At 41.2% G+C, this 18,157-nt stretch overlaps 1 protein-coding gene across 1 annotated transcript in view; it reads left to right on the top strand.

Annotated features, from left to right (window-relative positions):
* The window catches only part of SA1 (stromal antigen), a 156,283-nt gene that overhangs the window by 123,588 nt on the left and 14,538 nt on the right, over window positions 1-18,157 (top strand). The window contains exon 25 of the mRNA XM_068349695.1: window positions 9,420-9,618. Within this exon, the coding sequence (XP_068205796.1) occupies window positions 9,420-9,604 (185 nt within the window). The 3' untranslated portion in view covers window positions 9,605-9,618. The remainder of the gene's footprint in view (window positions 1-9,419; window positions 9,619-18,157) is intronic.

The following is an 18,157-nucleotide window of genomic DNA, read 5'->3' as shown; positions in this document are numbered from 1 at the left end:
GGGGTTATTTTTTTTCAAGCACATTTTGCAGTATATTTTTTAAACTGCTCTAACAGCCTTAATTTTTGTCATAGAGAGGTCAGGTTGGTCTCATTCTCTTGGAAGATGCCTGAAGTTTCTCAAAAAATTATCAAAAATATGCAAAAAAAAAAAAAAAATATGTAAATAGCAGTTTTTTGCAAGGACGTACCGGTACGTCCATGGGGTTAAAGGGATGAGTTTTGTGAAACGTACCAGTACGTCCTTTGGGGGTAAAAGGGTTAATACTGCTCTTTAGCAAATAAAAAGTTTTGGATAATTATAATCAGCTACCCATGTGTCACCCCACACAGTCAATTAGTAAAGTACAGTAAATTAATCTTATCCACAGTCATTTTGTTCCTAGACCCCGCAGTAGCAGAATTGCACAAATGATAGGCTATGTAAATTATAAGGATTTTTTTATACCTAAAGATTCACTTTAGAAATGTAATTGCACTTTAATTGCAAAATACAATACAGAAGTGAATGTACTATACAGTACAGTACTGTGATAGGACAGTACAGTAAAACCTTATACTGGTAATATTAGTACCCCACCGCTCTCTCGTCTTCATATACACTACTGTAAGTATAATCCTTTTAACCCTTTTACCCCCAAAGGACGTACTGGTACGTTTCACAAAACTCATCCCTTTACCCCCATGGACGTACCGGTACGTCCTTGCAAAAAAATGCTATTTACATTTTTTTTTTTCATATTTTTGATAATTTTTGGAGAAAATTCAGGCATTTTCCAAGAGAATGAGACCAACCTGACCTCTCTATGACAAAAATTAAGGCTGTTAGAGCAATTTAAAACAAATATACTGCAAAATGTGCTGGGGAAAAAATAACCCCTTGGGGGTTAAGGGTTGGAAATTTCCAAAGAGCCTGGGGGTAAAAGGGTTAATAAACAGTACTACACTAAACTGCTGAGTATGCGAATTAAAATTACAGCATGCTCTATTATTGTAGTAAAAACTTGATAGTGCTCTGTATGATTATAATATTACAGCAAATAAAATAGTTATACGCACTAACGTTCTTCACCAACGCCCGTTAAATATTAGGCACTCCTATCATATAGTGTATTGTTATTTTTAGGGTTAAAGTGTTGTGTAATCTCCAAGGACTTTTTCTGTTGAAGGCTAGAACACAGAATCTAATACTATATAAATACCAAAGAAATATTTTCTCCCCTGCTCTAAGGCCAGTGTATGCACATACAAGGCACGGACTCTGTTTAGAGGAGATCTGGCAAGTTCAGGTTTATTTGAACTTTCCACAACACCTCAGTAGCTGAAAGTTGTCTGCTAAGAGTGATGTCAAGTACCACTTGCCAGAAAGGAACCATTGCTCCAGCCCTTGCCATCATACCTACATCACAGCAAGCTCATAACCTCCATTCAAGCTTATGTTGTCAAAGAAACAACGTAATTTTTGTGATCAACACTTTAGGAACATTTTTAAGATAAGTACCTGTATTCAGGTATTTTTCTCCCTTCATTGATTATCGATGTTAGCAATTTTGGTTAGTGCCAACATTAAAATATTTGTATATGTTTGTTTCTGCCTTGTAAACATTTGTTGTTGTTTCCTATATTTCATTCGTAATTTTACTGTCTTGGACAGTTTGTCTCATAGTAATGTAAAAGTCTGTTGTTGATTGCTGGTGCAATTTAGGTAAGATCATTCATTATCATCAAGTTCCCATTATTACATTGTTATGAATACGAAGGGAGATTTTATTAAGGGATCTACACCTTGATTAAGCTAGCATAACCTCATTGTAGGCTGTCTAGTTTTCCTACAATTGAATATATGACCTTGAGAAAGAATATGGTAAAAGCCTAGTGTGGCTTACAAAGCATCTCCGCAAAGAACTCTAGAAGGGTTAGAGCCTTAGTTTTGAAGTGTTTTACTTCCAAGAGGTAATTGGAGAAGGTTTTGGCTTTTCTTGTTTGCCTTGATAGTCTTTATGGTGTTAAAGAGCAATGAAAGACCTCCATTGGGTGTGGAGAAGAATGGCTCAAAAAAAGTTTCAAGACAGTCAGGCTCAGTCACTCAGTCTGTGCAAAAGAAATATCAGGTCATGATCGATGCCAATTGATTATTTGGCCATGTCAATCCCATTGGTCCCTCCCCCGGTTATCATGATTATTCGTACAGACGTGTGCAGGTCAGACCAGGGAGGTCATTCAGAGGACACGTGTGTTCAGTAATGGTCCCCTCAGTTTGCAATTTTTTATGCAAATGTGTTGGAACTGATGGGGGTCCTCCTGACATTGAAGAGAATTGATCCACTAATAAATAGCATATTACAGACAACCAGGTGGTGATCTGTTGCCTGAGAAAGAGGGATGCTGCTCAAGAATTCTCAATGCAGTTACTTATCCTTCCCGTTATGAGGTTCCTTGTGAGTAATGTGTTGTTCTCACCAGTCCATCTTTCTGGTTTACCCAGTGTGGTAGAAGCCCTATTTAGGAATAAGTCCTGCATCTGGAATTTACACTGGATCAGAGTTCTTTTTCATAGGGGTTAAAGCTAGTTCCAGAGCTCCAACAAGTCTTGATTGCTGCATAACAAAACCACAAACTTCTCTTATACAGTATACAGCTCCAATGTTAAACTATCAAGCAGTGGCAAGAGATGCTTTGAATTAGATTGGAACAAATGGTTGTCGATCTACCCATTTCTCCAAAAAGTTTGATTTTGTAGGCTTTGGATATGTCGGGACTTTTCAGGGACAGTTGTGCTAATATCTCATGTTGGCCTAACAGCCTGTAGTATCTGCTGCTTCAGTGCCTGAGGCCAAGATACTCTTACTTTGGTCTGCACATTTGTACAGACAGCCTTTCTTATTCACTGGATTATGGTAAGAGTCATTCGTGAAAATCAAATATTCGCGAATACTTGGTGCCCTAGGGTGGGTCAAATCATAACCCCTTAGAACACGGACCACTACTTAGGTGCCGTTGATTAACACACAAGGTAACCCATTGTAGCCTACTGCAATACATTGTTTTTACATGGTTTATATCATGGTATTGTAGTTCATACTACTTTTAACACCTCTTCAGTACAAGGTAAGACAACTCATAACAAAAGTCATCGCCACAACATATGTATAAGTAATAACAAAACACTTGTTCGTGTATAGTAACACTCGCTGATTCTGTAGAGTAAAATAGTGACTAATAGTTGATGATTGAAATGCACCACCTCTTTGAGGAGAGGAAGCTCCAGCCATCAAGTCTATTGTCATATAAATCAGCCTTAACAAAATCTCTCATGCATGCCTTTAACGTGGATTTGACTCAAACATATTTCTTAAGGTCACCCAGTCTTTTGCTATGTAGAATCCATCTCCACTCACTCTTGTGATTTCTTGGTCTCTAGATTAGATGCTTGAGTTTTGGGCTAAATTAGATAATTTCTCTATCCCCTTAAGGAACTTTTGCAAAATGTCACACTTTAATAGCTGTAGCCTTGATCGCAAGAGTCAGTGAACCTTATGGAAGGATCACAAATTAATTACAATAATCCCTGATCATGTTCTAATTCTTAGCCCGTGTCTCCTTTTACTTGCCAGAAACGAAAAGCCTCTTCAGAGACAAGATCCTCTGCATCTTTGCTCAAGAGTCTATTTTGAGACGATTTGTTACCAATAATGTAGACCAGATGAGAATTTAGATTATTTTATCATCATCATCTCTTCCTACACCTATTGATGCAAAGGGCCTTGGTTAGATTTCACCAGTAATCTATATCTTAGCTTATGATTGAAAACTTCTCCATTCATCATCTACTTTGCGCTTCATAGTCCTCAGTCATGTAGGCCTGGGTCTTCCAACTATTCTAGTGCATTGTGGAGCCTAACTGAAAATTTGGTGATCTAATCTCTTGCGGAGTGAAGAGCATGCCCAAACCATCTCCATCTACCCCTCATCATGATCTCATCAACATATGGCACTCGAGTAATCTCTCTTATAGTTTCATTTCTAATCCTGTCCTGCCATTAAACTCTCAATATCCTTCTGTGGGCTTTGTTCTCAAATCTATTAAATCTATTGGAGATTGTTTCATTGTCATACCATGACTCATGTCCTTAGAGTAACATCGACCTCACTAAACTGATATATAGTCTGATTTTTATATGTAATTTCAGGCAATTTGATTTCCAAATTTTACTTAACCTAGCCATTGTCTGATTTGCTTTTTTCAATCTTTCACTAAACTATAATTCTAAAGACCCTGTATTGGAGATCCTAGTTCCTAAATACTACAGCGATTCTACCTCATTAATCCTTTTTCCTTCCAATGATATTTAATCTTACATTGCGTACTCCGTTCTCATCATCTCTCTTTCTTCTACAGTATTTATCTTCAGCCCAACCTCATGTGATATTTCAAGCATGCTGGTAAGCAAGCATTGCAAATGCTGTGGTGTTCTGCTAATAAGGACAGCATCATCAGCATACTGTAGGTCTGCTAAATTCCTATCACCAATCTAGTCCAATCCTTGTCCTTCATCTTTGACTGTTCTACGCATTACAAAATCCACGAGGAGGATAAACAACATAGGTGACAACACATTCCCATGGAGTACTCCACTTTTCATTACAAAACATTCCCATGGAGTACTCCACTTTTCATTGGAAATTCATGTGATAAGACTCCATTAACGTTAACTTTGCACTTGCTATGCTCATGAACAGACTTAATCAAATTTAAATAGTGTATATATGAGGAAATCCATAATAACGCAGGACTCTCCATAATATTATCCGATGTACATTATCAAAGGCTTCTTCATAGTCCACAAATGCCATCAAAAGTTTGTTGGAGGCAGCATAAGGAAGGGCAGTGAATGGTGGAATGAAGGAGTGAAGGTAAAAGTGGAAGAGAAAAAGAAGGCTTTTGAAGAATGGCTGCAGAGTAATAGTGTAGAGAAGTATGAAAGATATAGAGAGAAAAATGTGGAAGTAAAGTGCAAGGTAAGTGAGGCAAAGAGGGCAGCTGACATGAGGTAGGGTCGGAGATTGGGTCATTCATATGAAGAGAATAAGAAGTTTTGGAAAGAAGTGAAGAGAGTAAGGAAGGCTGGTTCAAGAATTGAAGCGTGAAAGATGGAAATGGAAAGTTGTTAAAAGGAGAGGAGGCAAGGAAAAGGTGGGCGGAATATTTGGAAAGTTTACTGAATGTTGAGGATAATAGCGAGGCAGATATAATTGCTGTTGCAGGTGTTGAGGTGCCGGTGATGGGAGATGAGGATGAGAGAGAGATTACAAGAGAGGAAGTGAGGAGAGCACTAGATGAAACGAGAGTAGGAAAAGCATCTGGTATGGATGGTGTGAGAGCTGAGATGTTGAAGGAAGGGGGTGTGACTGTACTTGAATGGTTGGTGAGATTGTTTAATATGTGTTTTGTGTTGTCAATGGTACCAGTAGATTGGGTTTGTGCGTGTACTGTAGCACTATATAAGGGTAAGGGAGATGTGCATGAGTGTTGTAATTCAAGGGGTATTAGTTTGTTGAGTGTGGTGGGAAAAGTGTATGGTAGGATTAATAGGATTAAGGATAAAACAGAGAATGCAATCTTAGAAGTACAGGGTGGTTTTAGAAGAGGTAGGGGTTGTATGAATCAGATTTTTACAGTTAGGTAGATATGCGAGAAATATTTAGCAAAAGGTAATGAGGTGTATGTTGCGTTTATGGATCTGGAGAAAGCATATGATAAGAGTTGATAGGGAAGCAATGTGGAATGTGATGAGGTTATATGGAGTTGGTGGAAGGTTGTTGCAAGCAGTGAAAAGTTTCTACAAAGGTAGTAAAGCATGTGTTAGGATAGGAAATGAAGTGAGCGATTGGTTTCCGGTGAGAGTGGGGCTGAGACAGGGATGTGTGATGTCGCCGTGGTTGTTTAACTTGTATGTTGATGGAGTGGTGAGAGAGGTGAATGCTCGAGTGCTTGGACGAGGATTGAAACTGGTAGACGAGAATGACCATGAATGGGAGGTAAATCAGTAGTTATTTGCGGATGATACTGTACTGGTTGCAGACGCGGAAGAGAAGCTTGGCCGATTAGTGACAGAATTTGGAAGAGTGTGTGAGAGAAGGAAGTTGAGAGTTAATGTGGGTAAGAGTAAGATTATGAGATTTACGAGAAGGGAAGGTGGTGCGAGGTTGAATGTCATGTTGAATGGAGAGTTACTTGAGGAGGTGGATCAGTTTAAATACTTGGGGTCTGTTGTTGCAGGAAATGGTGGAGTGGAAGCAGATGTACGTCAGAGAGTGAATGAAGGATGCAAAGTGTTGGGGGCAGTTAAGGGAGTAGTAAAAAATAGAGGGTTGGGCATGAATGTAAAGAGTTCTGTATGAGAAAGTGATTGTACCAACTGTGATGTATGGATCGGAGTTGTGGGGAATGAAAGTGACGGAGAGACATAAATTGAATGTGTTTGAGATGAAATGTCTAAGGAGTATGGCTGGTGTATCTCGAGTAGATAGGGTTAGGAACGAAGTGGTGAGGGTGAGAAGTGGTGTAAAAAATGAGTTAGCAGCTAGAGTGGATATGAATGTGTTGAGGTGGTTTGGCCATGTTGAGAGAATGGAAAATGGCTGTCTGCTAAAGAAGGTGATGAATGCAAGAGTTGATGGGAGAAGTACAAGAGGAAGGCCAAGGTTTGGGTGGATGGATGGAGTGAAGGAAGTTTTGGGTGATAGGAGGATAGATGTAAGAGAGGCAAGAGAGCGTGCTAGAAATAGGAATGAATGGCAAGCGATTGTGACGCAGTTCCAGTAGGCCCTGCTGCTTCCGCCAGTGCCTTGGATGACCGCGATGGTAGCAGCAGTAGGGGATTCAGTGTTATTAGGCTTCATCTGTGGTGGATAGCGGGGGAGGGTGGGCTGTGGCACCCCTAGCAGTACCAGCTGAACTCGGTTGAGTCCATTGTCAGGCTGGGAGGAACGTAGAGAGGATAGGTCCCCTTTTTTGTTTCATTTGTTTGATGTCGGCTACCCCCAAAAATTGGGGGAAGTGCCTTGATATATGTATGTATGATGCATTGCTGTACAACATGTCTCAAATTGAAAATTTGGTCAATAGGTATTGTCAGTGCAACCTCTAACTTTTCAAAATCCTGCTTGTTCATCTCTCAGCTTTTCATAAATTTTTCTTTCAAGTCTGTTTAGAATAAGCATACTATATATTTTCATGACAACTGACGTAAGTGTTATGCCTCTGTAATTATTGCAATCAGTTTTTTTTTTTTTTTTTTTTTTTTGGCCTACACTTAACTCCCATTCATTAGGTTCTGCCTCTTTATGCCACATTCTACAAAATAATCTTGCAAGTAGTCTAGGAGTCACTTAATTTTCAGATGGTATCATCTCAGCAGTTATTCCATCACATCCCGGGGCTTTTACTCTAGTTTTTTCGGATAGCTTTGACTTCAAACACACTGAATTCATTCATGGGCACATCAAGGTCTTTATCAGCTTCAGGTATACCAATCAAATTATTCCCTTCATATCTCCTATTCATAACCTCACTAAAGTGTTCCATCCAATGTTGTCTTTCTTCATCTTTTTTTGCTGTAAAAGAGCAGTCTCTTTTTTTGTACTATTTTAAATCTATAAATGGCATATCTCTTTCCTTCACTGGCAATCCACCTATGACAGTGTGTGGAAGTCAGCAATGTGAACATTTGCGGGGATTCATAGATATGAACGGAATTTCAATAAAATCTTCAACTTTATAATCACCTGATATTAATTCATTTACATGCCCACCCTCCTCCTCCACTACTTGTGGTGTCAAGAGGATAAGGAATAGTTTCAACTTAGAGACTGAAAAGCAAAGAATCTCTGGCTGGTCCCAGCTTCACTTCTTGCCATTAACTGCCAGATTGTCTAATTATTTTACTATAAGTATAAGAATTTAAAGGAAAGAAATTAATTTTTTTTAAATTTATGGTAATTGTCGATAAAACCAAGCTTCAAGAGAAGAAGCCATGTGAACATTAGGTGAGTATAGAAATAAATTTTATTATTAAAAGTCTGTTTCCGAGTGGAATATAGTGTAGAAAGGTTCGTACTCGTTGGATACCTGTACAACGAATAAAAGTATACTGTACAATATATAGATTTAGAGCATAGTTGTATACTTTAAACAAAGAATTTTATAGATTTTGTATAGGAAAATGAAAATAATTGATGTAATGAAAACTTGTGTATTGGATTGTGGGTATTCATGCTTTTTATGCATTCTGACATCATTTATACATAACTGCCTGTGGAGACATACTTTTTTAAGCTAAGAATACAATGCTCTGTATTTATTGTACTGCAACACTGCAAATTGCTAAAATATTAAAGAAAATCAATAACAAATAAAATGATTCTCTCTCTCTCTCTCTCTCTCTCTCTCTCTCTCTCTCTCTCTCTCTCTCTCTCTCTCTCTCTCTCTCTCTTTTTTTTTTTTTTGTCAAATGTAATCAATGAGCAAGAATGGGAAAGGAAAATTTAAACAATCCTACTTAATTACACTCTGGAATTGCTATTCATAACTAACAGCTGTCCCTCTTCTGCAACTGGGGTCTTTCTCTGAAGAAACTAGGTAGCCACATGCAAATTTGATTCTGCACCATTTATTTTGAATGGTTTCCCCTGTAATTACTAGAGTATATTACATCATTTTAACATTTAATCGCCATTAGGAAAGGTTTAATTCTATTTGGATTTAGCAAGTCTTTCATTATATTTTTTCAATGTAGAGGCCATTATTGATAGCACTGCCTCTTAAAATGTATCCTCATAAGAAAACATGATAGTCTAACTAATATTTAATGTAAATAATTTCTATTTATAGCGATATTTATGCTATAATTAAATTGGAATATTTAAATAATGCTCCAATATCTGGGTATAATGGCAACTTCTCATATACAGACCAGAGAAGTAAAAAACCCAAAGCAGGTATGTTTTCATTCTTAACTTTCTATTCATAACTGACAGGTGTCTGTCTCATTTGCAACTCTGGTATATCTGTGCTTAAATCTTAATCAAGGAAACTAAATAGCCATATACTTTGAACTTCTGTTTTCCTCGTACAGTAATTACTGTACTAGGGTATATTTCATCTGTTCAACATTTAATCACCCTAAGGAAAGGTATACTTCTATTTCGATTTAGCAAGTCTTATAATCGTTAGTTGTGGTTTTTTTTTTTTTTTTTTAGCCCACTCTGGATAAGAATGCTTCCCAAACTATGTATTTTCATTTGAAAACAAGTTAGTCCAACTAATATTCAATGTACTGGGTAAATAATTTTTATTAATGATTATTGCAAAACTTTTATAATATATGTATAGGTATATTGATAACCAATCATTTACAGGCGTGAGGAGTAAAGAGACCCAGAGCAAGTATGTTGAACTTGATAATCATCACAAAATGTCAAAACATAGAGATATTTCTTCTATTTCTTATGGAGAATATGCTGATGTATCATCATTTTTATCAACAAAGAAGAGAATTGAACAAATTAAAAAAGGGCTTAAATCTGTCAGCATAAACCAATGAATTAGAGGACAAAGGTTTGTTTAAACATTTTTACTTTAGATTTAAGGAGTAGGTTTGTGTATTGCCTGACTGGGATTATTAAAGTTGTATGGAGTATTTAAAATTGTAGTTTTGTTTAATCTTATTACCTGAAATATCTATTTAAGGATAAGATCAATGCTTTGTATTTTAACTCATTCTGGTTTGCGATATACAGTATTGTAAAATATTGGTTAGGGAAATATCAAGATTAGATAAAGTGGTATTAGTTCTCTGAATCTCTTGTAATTTTCATATTGCTTTGCTTTTTCTTTAGAAACCCGGTTCATTGAAACCTACCAGTAAAATTTTAAAATATTCCCATTTTTTGGGGCTTCAATAAATATATGCCTTTAACAAGGGAATGGAACCCTCTAGCACAGCATTCACCAACTTTCCAAACTTCATGGACCACTAAACGTAGTTTTAAGTTGGGCGAACCTATTATGAATTTTAAAAATAGGTAAATACACTTATATACTGTAATAACAATCTGAGAACTTTTGTTGTATTAATCAGAATTTTAAGTATTTAACACAAAGTTCAAGTTTGTTACAAAATAATTGAAATTTATTTAAGTATTACAGTACACATTCTTAGTGTGATATTTGCTCCTGCCTGTTCGAGATAAGTTTATAAATTTTTGGCTTCAATGACGTAACTGCAAGGAGAGCCGATTTTATATCAATCCGAGACCGGTAGCGAGTCTTGATTGCTGAACAGATTAGAATGTCTTTTTACACAAATATGTTGAATATTGAATCAAAATTTTCATTGGTGTTTCAGTCAGTGAAGGGAATTCACTATTTATGGAGACCAAAAATTAGGTCTTGATAAGTTAGGAATATAGCTTTGAGACTGTTGTCGCATGATACATCAATGAGGGTTTCTTTTTCATTCATGTTTCAAGGATTAATGTTATTTTATATTTTTGCTGCAAATCGATCTATTATCCACATATTGACATGCCTGGGATCATCTTCCTTTGTGTGGTAACAGCCAAAACATTCTGTCTGTAAGTGCTGCTGATGTGTTATCAAATAAGAAACCTTTAATATTGACTTAGTCTTCATCAGATATTTTTTTTTAAATACCCACTTGGTTTTGCATATTTCTATGCATTCTTTGCACACATTCAAATAGTTTTTTAGTAAAACCTGGGTGTTTTGATTGCAAATGACTTTCAGAACACACAATACAAAGAGGCCATGGATCCAGGACATTATCAGGATCTTGAATAAATCAAAATTTCATATTTTCTTTTCACATCCAGTTCAAAAGTTTTTTGTAATGGAGCCTGACGAGGACTGTGGAATCTCTGATTCACTGATCAGATCTTGGTTAAGTGAAGTATAACTATTATCAATAGTTTTTCTACTTTTGGTTTTACAAAAGAAATAAAAAATATTTGCTTGCTTTTTCTGATTGATCATGGGCTCTTACATCCTATTTTATTTGTACATACATACATATACCATGGCACTTCCCCCAATTTTGGGGGGTAGCCGACATCAACAAAAAAAAACAAAAGGGGACCTCTACTCTCTACGTTCCTCTCAGCCTAACAAGGGACTCAACCGAGTTCAGCTGGTACTGCTAGGGTGTCACAGCCCACCCTCCCACATTATCCACCACAGATGAAGCTTCATAATGCTGAATCCCCTACTGCTGCTACCTCCGTGGTCATCTAAGGCATCGGAGGCAGCAGCAGGGCCTACCGGAACTGCGTCACAATCGCTCGCCATTCATTCCTATTTCTAGCACGCTCTCTTGCCTCGCTCACATCTATCCTCCTATCACCCAGAGCTTCCTTCACTCCATCCATCCACCCAAACCTTGGCCTTCCTCTTGTACTTCTCCCATCAACTCTTGCATTCATCACCTTCTTTAGCAGATAGCCATTTTCCATTCTCTCAACATGGCCAAACCACCTCAACACATTCATATCCACACACTGTTCCAAATTCTGTCACTAATCGTCCAAGCTTCTCTTCTGTGTCTGCAACCAGTACAGTATCATCCGCAAACAAAAACTGATTTACCTCCCATTCATGGTCATTCTCGTCTACCAGTTTTAATCCTCGTCCAAGCACTCGAGCATTCACCTCTCTGACCACTCCATCAACATACAAGTTGAACAACCACAGCGACATCACACATCCCTGTCTCAGCCCCACTCTCACCGGAAACCAATCACTCACTTCATTTCCTATCCTAACACATGCTTTACTACCTTTGTAGAAACTTTTCACTACTTGCAACAACCTTCCACCAACTCCATATAACCTCATCACATTCCACATTGCTTCCCTATCAACTCTATCATACGCTTTCTCCAGATCCATAAACGCAACATACACCTCCTTACCTTTTGCTAAATATTTCTCGCATATCTGCCTAACTGTAAAAATCTGATTCATACAACCCCTACCTCTTCTAAAACCACCCTGTATTTCTAAGATTGCATTCTCTGTTTTATCCTTGATCCTATTAATCAATACTCTACCATACACTTTTCCAACTACGCTTAACAAACTAATACCTCTTGAATTACAACACTCATGCACATCTCCCTTACCCTTATATAGTGGTACAATACATGCACAAACCCAATCTACTGGTACCATTGACAACACAAAACACATATTAAACAATCTCACCAACCATTCAAGTACAGTCACACCCCCCTCCTTCAACATCTCAGCTCTCACACCATCCATACCAGATGCTTTTCCTACTCTCGTTTCATCTAGTGCTCTCCTCACTTCATCTATTGTAATCTCTCTCTCATTCTCATCTCCCATCACTGGCACCTCAACACCTGCAACAGCAATTATATCTGCCTCCCTATTATCCTCAACATTCAGTAAACTTTCAAAATATTCCGCCCATCTTTTCCTTGCCTCCTCTCCTTTTAATAACCTTCCATTTCCATCTTTCACTGTCTCTTCCATTCTTGAGCCAGCCTTCCTTACTCTCTTCACTTCTTTCCAAAACTTCTTTTTCTTATTCTCTTCATATGAATGACCTAATCCCTGACCCCACCTCAGGTCAGCTGCCCTCTTTGCCTCAAGTACCTTGCACTTTACTTCCACATTTTTCTCTTTATATTTTTCATACTTCTCTATACTATTACTCTGCAGCCATTCTTCAAAAGCCCTCTTTTTCTCTTCCAATTTTACCTTCACTCCTCCATTCACTGCCCTTCCTCATGCTGCCTCCAACAACTTTCTTTCCACACACATCACTTGCAATCCCAACAAAATTTTCTTTTACTAACTTCCACTCCTCCTCTAAATTGCCAGTTTCTCTTACTTTCACTTCGTCATATATCATTTTCAACTTTTCCTGATATTTACTTTTTACCCCCGGTTTTATTAGCTCTTCAACCCTCACTACCTCCCTTTTACATCCACCTACTCTATTCCCCCATTCTTTTGCTACAACTAATTTTCCTTCCACCAAAAAATGATCAGACATACCGTTAGCCATACCACTAAACACGTGCACGTCTTTCAATCCTCCAAACATTCTTTTAGTTATCAACACATAATCCATTAATGCCCTTTCTACTACTCTTCCATTTGCCACTCTTACCCATGTATACTTATTTTTATCTTTCTTTTTGAAAAGGCTATTATTTATCACCATATCTTGCTCAACACACATACTGTATCTACCAGTTTCTCACCACTCTCATTTTAACCTGGTACGCCATACTTCCCAATGACACCTTCTACCTCTCCAGCGCCCACTCTAGCATTTAAGTCACCCATGACAACTACATAATTCCTTCTACCCAGTCCTTCTACACACCTAGTTAATTCATTCCAGAACTCATTCCGCTCTTCTTCACTTTTCTCACTACCTGGCCCATACCCACTGACAAACGCCCAACATTCCCTACCCAACCTAACCCTTACCCACATTAACCTAGATGATATCTCCTTCCATTCCACTACTTTACCTGTCATCCATTCACTCAGCAATAAAGCCACACCCTCTCTCGCTCTTCCCCTTTCAATCCCAGACACTCTATCAGACATTTCACCAAACATTACTTCACCTTTCCTGTATACTTCCAATCCCACATCTTTTACTCTCTATCGTATTATATCCACGCACATTATAACACCCCAAAATCACAAATTTTTAAGTAATTTGTATTTTTCCTTACATACTTACCGAGAAACACTTTCTTAGGAGTCACTGGTGGCTCCTCTCTAACGACCAGAGTTTTGCGTAGTTTACCCTACTACCATTCTCTAAAGTGACCTGGTACCGGGAGAGAACGTGACCTGGGGCAATGCCCGAGGTCGGCCATGTGGCGACGCTCTCTACCTAGGCAGTATGTTTTATGTAAGGAACAATACTCTAGGACTGTAGGGCACTGTGGGGACGGTTGGGGGGGCCATAACTCGAAAGTGTTTCTCGGTAAGTATGTTAGGAAAAATACAAATTACTTAAAAATTTGTGATTTGTTCCGACACAGATACTTACCTCGAAACACTTTCTTAGGAGACTTACACCTTAGGAGGAGGGAGTGCCTGTAGCCCAAGACCCCAATGGACAGTAGGATAAACTACACAAAATACTCATTAAGTGTGGTAACACTTACCCTTCTGCAGTTTTCTTCCTTGTGCTTGTTGTATAATGGCGATTCTTGAGGCTTGTCTAATGAGCGAAAGCTCTGAAGACTACTGATGGTACGAGAGAAAGGGGAAAAAGGTGAAAGCGAAAAATCAGCCTACTTGTGTCTAGAACATTTGTGGTTCACAATCGAGCCCGGGGCTCAATTCGTCAAACCGAATGGAAGGCTGAGATGACCGGCCCAATCGAAAGCCCATCCCGGGACTTCCTCGTACCGTCCTTGAGATAATGATCGGTGAAATGTCGACTGGTTAGACCAAGTCCCTGCTCGAAGATCCTGAGCTACCGACATGTTCTTTTCAGATGCAAGGGAGGTGCCTAGAACCCTAACATCATGAGCCCTGGGTTCTCTTGGCACTGAAAACCCCTCATTTGAGGGAGCTTGCCTAATTCCTTGTCTGACCCAAGAGGAAACTGTATTCTTGGAGATGTTCTTTTTTGTTTGACCCCAGGAAACGACGAGGTTCTTAATAGACGGGCGGGGCTTCGCCGTTCTTTTAAGATACTTCCTAATCACCCTGACGGGGCACAATTTCAAACTTTCCTGGTTTCCTTCATTTTGGATTGCTGGGATAGTAAAGCTCTCAAACCTCGGAACCCAAACTGACGGATCCCGTGTCTTGGCGACGAAGGAGGGGACTAACTTAAAGGTTATCTCCTTCCATCCTCTAGAGTGCTCCACCTCATACGATAAACCTTGTAGCTCACTCACCCTCTTAGCTGAGGCTAACGCTAACAAGAAGATCGCTTTGAATGTGAGATTCCTGTCTACGATATGTCTTACGGGTTTGAAAGGTGGTTTTCGGAGCATATCCAGAACCCTTGCCAGGTCCCAAATCGGGATTCTCGGGGCAGAAGGGGCCTGATTGCCCGAAAGCCTTGATGAGCATGGACATCGGTCTTGAAGAACCCAGAACTATGCCTTTCAGGAGAAAAACTTGACCAAGGGCAGCTCGAACTCCCTTAATCGCTGGGACTGTCATGGCCAACTTATCCCTGAGATGGACCAGGAAATCCACTATAATGGGCACGGATGCTTCTAAGGGTTCTATCATCTTGTCCTTGCCCACTTAACGCACATCGTCCACTTGGATTGGTAGACGGCCGTAGAGGATTTCCTCAGGTAAAGGGGCATCCTCCTACCTGTCTTGCTTGAGTACCTTTGTCTTTTCAGGAGGCGCTGGATAACCTCCAGGCGCGAAGAGGAAGGGCTTGTGGGTTTCGTGAAACCACTGAAAATGTGGTTGTCTCCATAGGTCTGGTATGTTGGGAAGAGACCAGGGAGGGAGAGTGGCGAGACTCTTTAGGTCTGCGAACCACTCCCTCTCCGGCCAACAAAGGCGCTACCAAAGTCATCTTTAGGTTGGTTGCTGCCCTCACCCTGTTGAGGACTTGACTTATTAGGGAGAAGGGGGGGAAAGTCGTACACGTCTAGGTCGTCCCATCTGTGTTGAGACACGTCCTCCAATGCCGCCTTCGGGTCTGGGACAGGTGAACAGAATACGGGGAGTTGTTCGTTCACCCTTGTTGCAAACAGATCCATTACCGGGGGCCCCCCACATCTGAATGATGTCGCTTGCCACTTGTGGGTGCAGGGACCACTCCGACGCAACTATTTGTCCCGTTCTGCTGAGGCCGTCTGCTAAGACGTTCTTCTTCCCCAGAATGAAGCTTGCTGTCGGGTTGATTTCCTTTTTTCCTTCCCAATCCAGGATCTGAAGGGCCAGATCGCACAACTCTTTTGATCTCAGCCCTCCCTCTGAAACAACGGACTCGAACTGGGAGGAGAAGGTGGCAGCTGATGCCGCCCTTCCGTCTGAGAAGCCCTGGCAAAGGATGTCCAGGGTTTCCCCTGTCTTGCATGCCCCGTTTGGTCTACTTTCCCACGTGTGGTAATTACTTTGGGCCTTAAGTCCCTACAGGAGTTTCGCCGCTCTATAGCCTGTGCTGGAATCGCTATTGCGGGTTATAACTCTGTCTATGTGGGTTCTTCCAACTCCCACGTTCCTGGCCTCAGGAAGGGAAAGTGAGGACTTCTTCTGGGCGGTGTAGCTAGAAACTCGTTCAAGCCCGAGGTCCACGCCTCCACCTCCTGTGGGACGGGTTCCATCAGGCTATTGTAGCCTTTAATCAAGGCGAATACCCTCCTATACACGGAGTCCTCCATCGCCGACGTCGTCTCACCAAACGCTTCCCCCGTCCTGCGCTGGGGAGAGGCATGGTCACTGGCCCTTCGTATCTTCTTAACGTATGCAACCACGGTTGCATTGTCCGACATCAGGGCCACTGAATTCCCTTCCAAGTCTTCCGTGAAATGTTTGCAGGTTTCCTGGACCGCTCCCATCTCTAGGACATTGCTGTGTAGGAACTTCTCCCTTTCTGTCCAAGTCCCCTTCGCTGTCTTTTCCCCGGAGGTGCGTTCCCCCTCCTTTCTACCCGTCCGTAAACTGGCGGATTTCGGAGGTTGGGAGGACAGGGGCATCCCTTTTAGAGTATGTGACCGATCCTGCCACCACTCTACGGCTTGTCTGGTTTCTTGCCGGACTGGCACCACTTTGTCCGGGGAACTTCTCTGGTTCCAACTCTCCTTTAAGTTCCATTGAACCCTCCTTAGGATCTGTCTCCCATGTGGAACTAGCTTCTCTAAGGACACCAGATGTCCTACCAACCTCTGCTCACCCTTCATTCTTCTGGGATGTCCTCGAAGGAAGGGAAGGAGAACTTGGTCCAGGTGTCCAGCCTGTCTATGGATGGGAAAGGCCTTGACCTGTGACGAATCCAGGGTTATTCCCAATGTAAGTCATTCTGTTGGTTTGGGTCAACTGAGATTTAGCCGGTCTTTCGGGGCACCTTGTCCTACCCCTACTAGGACGTCCTCTCGCTAGTCCCAAGTGGACGTCCTTCTAAAGCATAATACTTGCTTTGTGATTTCAGGCCCTGTAGCAGTTTGGTTGAACTGTGACCTTTGGAGGTGTCTCTATGCGGGTGAACACCTTATCAATATGGGTACGCCCAACTTACGTCCCTCTCCTCGGAAGGAGCCAAAGATGAATTCTTCTTGACAGGCTCCTCCATAATCCTGATAAGGCCAGAGCGCCAGTCAATTACTTTTTGAGATAGTGGCTGCTCAATTTTGTGTCCCCTTATCAAGGAGATCACACTCCAAGATTCGCGATGGGGTGTAGATTCATCACAGGCACCTCTGCTCTGACGGAACCTGCGGCTAAGACCTTCCGGAGAGACGGGTCCCTCTGTCACTTAACGAGCCTTTGATAAAGGGACAGGCTCCTCCGTGGAGGGGTGCCACGGAGGGATCCGAGCACGTGTAGAGTCAGCACGGGTTCCACCGCTCTGACGAGTCTCGCGGTTAAGCCCTTCCAGGCGAGACGGGTGCCTCCGTCATTTCGAGCCTTCGAGGAAGGGACGGGCTCCTCCGTGAAGGTGTTCGAAGACTCCTTCCGCGGGCTGACTCATCGAGGTTGCCCCGGGAGAGCCTCCTACAGAGCTCGTGATTGTAGACAGGACTTTGAGCTTACACTGGACGGGAATTGCCGTGGCCGCCAGAACCTCCGTCCTCTAGGCGGAGTCCTCCGTTATGACGGGCATAGTCATGGTGGCGAGGGCCTCCGTCCTGTAGGCGAGGCCCCCTATTATGACGGGCATCTCCGTGGTGGTGAGGGCCTCCGTCCTAAAGGCGGAGTCCTCCGCTAGGATGGGTCTTGCCGTGGCGACAAGGACCTCCGCCCTGTAAGTGGAGTCCTCCGTTGGCATCCCCCCCATTGTCGTAGACCAGGTACTCCGTCCGGGATTGATGAGCTGTGGCGACGGGCGCCTCCGCCCTAGGTTGTGGACTGAGGATGGGCACTGCCGTGGAGGCGAGAGTCG

The sequence above is a fragment of the Palaemon carinicauda genome, chromosome 26, assembly GCF_036898095.1.
Source record: "Palaemon carinicauda isolate YSFRI2023 chromosome 26, ASM3689809v2, whole genome shotgun sequence".
Taxonomy (NCBI): Eukaryota; Metazoa; Arthropoda; class Malacostraca; order Decapoda; family Palaemonidae; genus Palaemon; species Palaemon carinicauda.
This window is presented reverse-complemented; position numbering and strand designations above follow the sequence as displayed.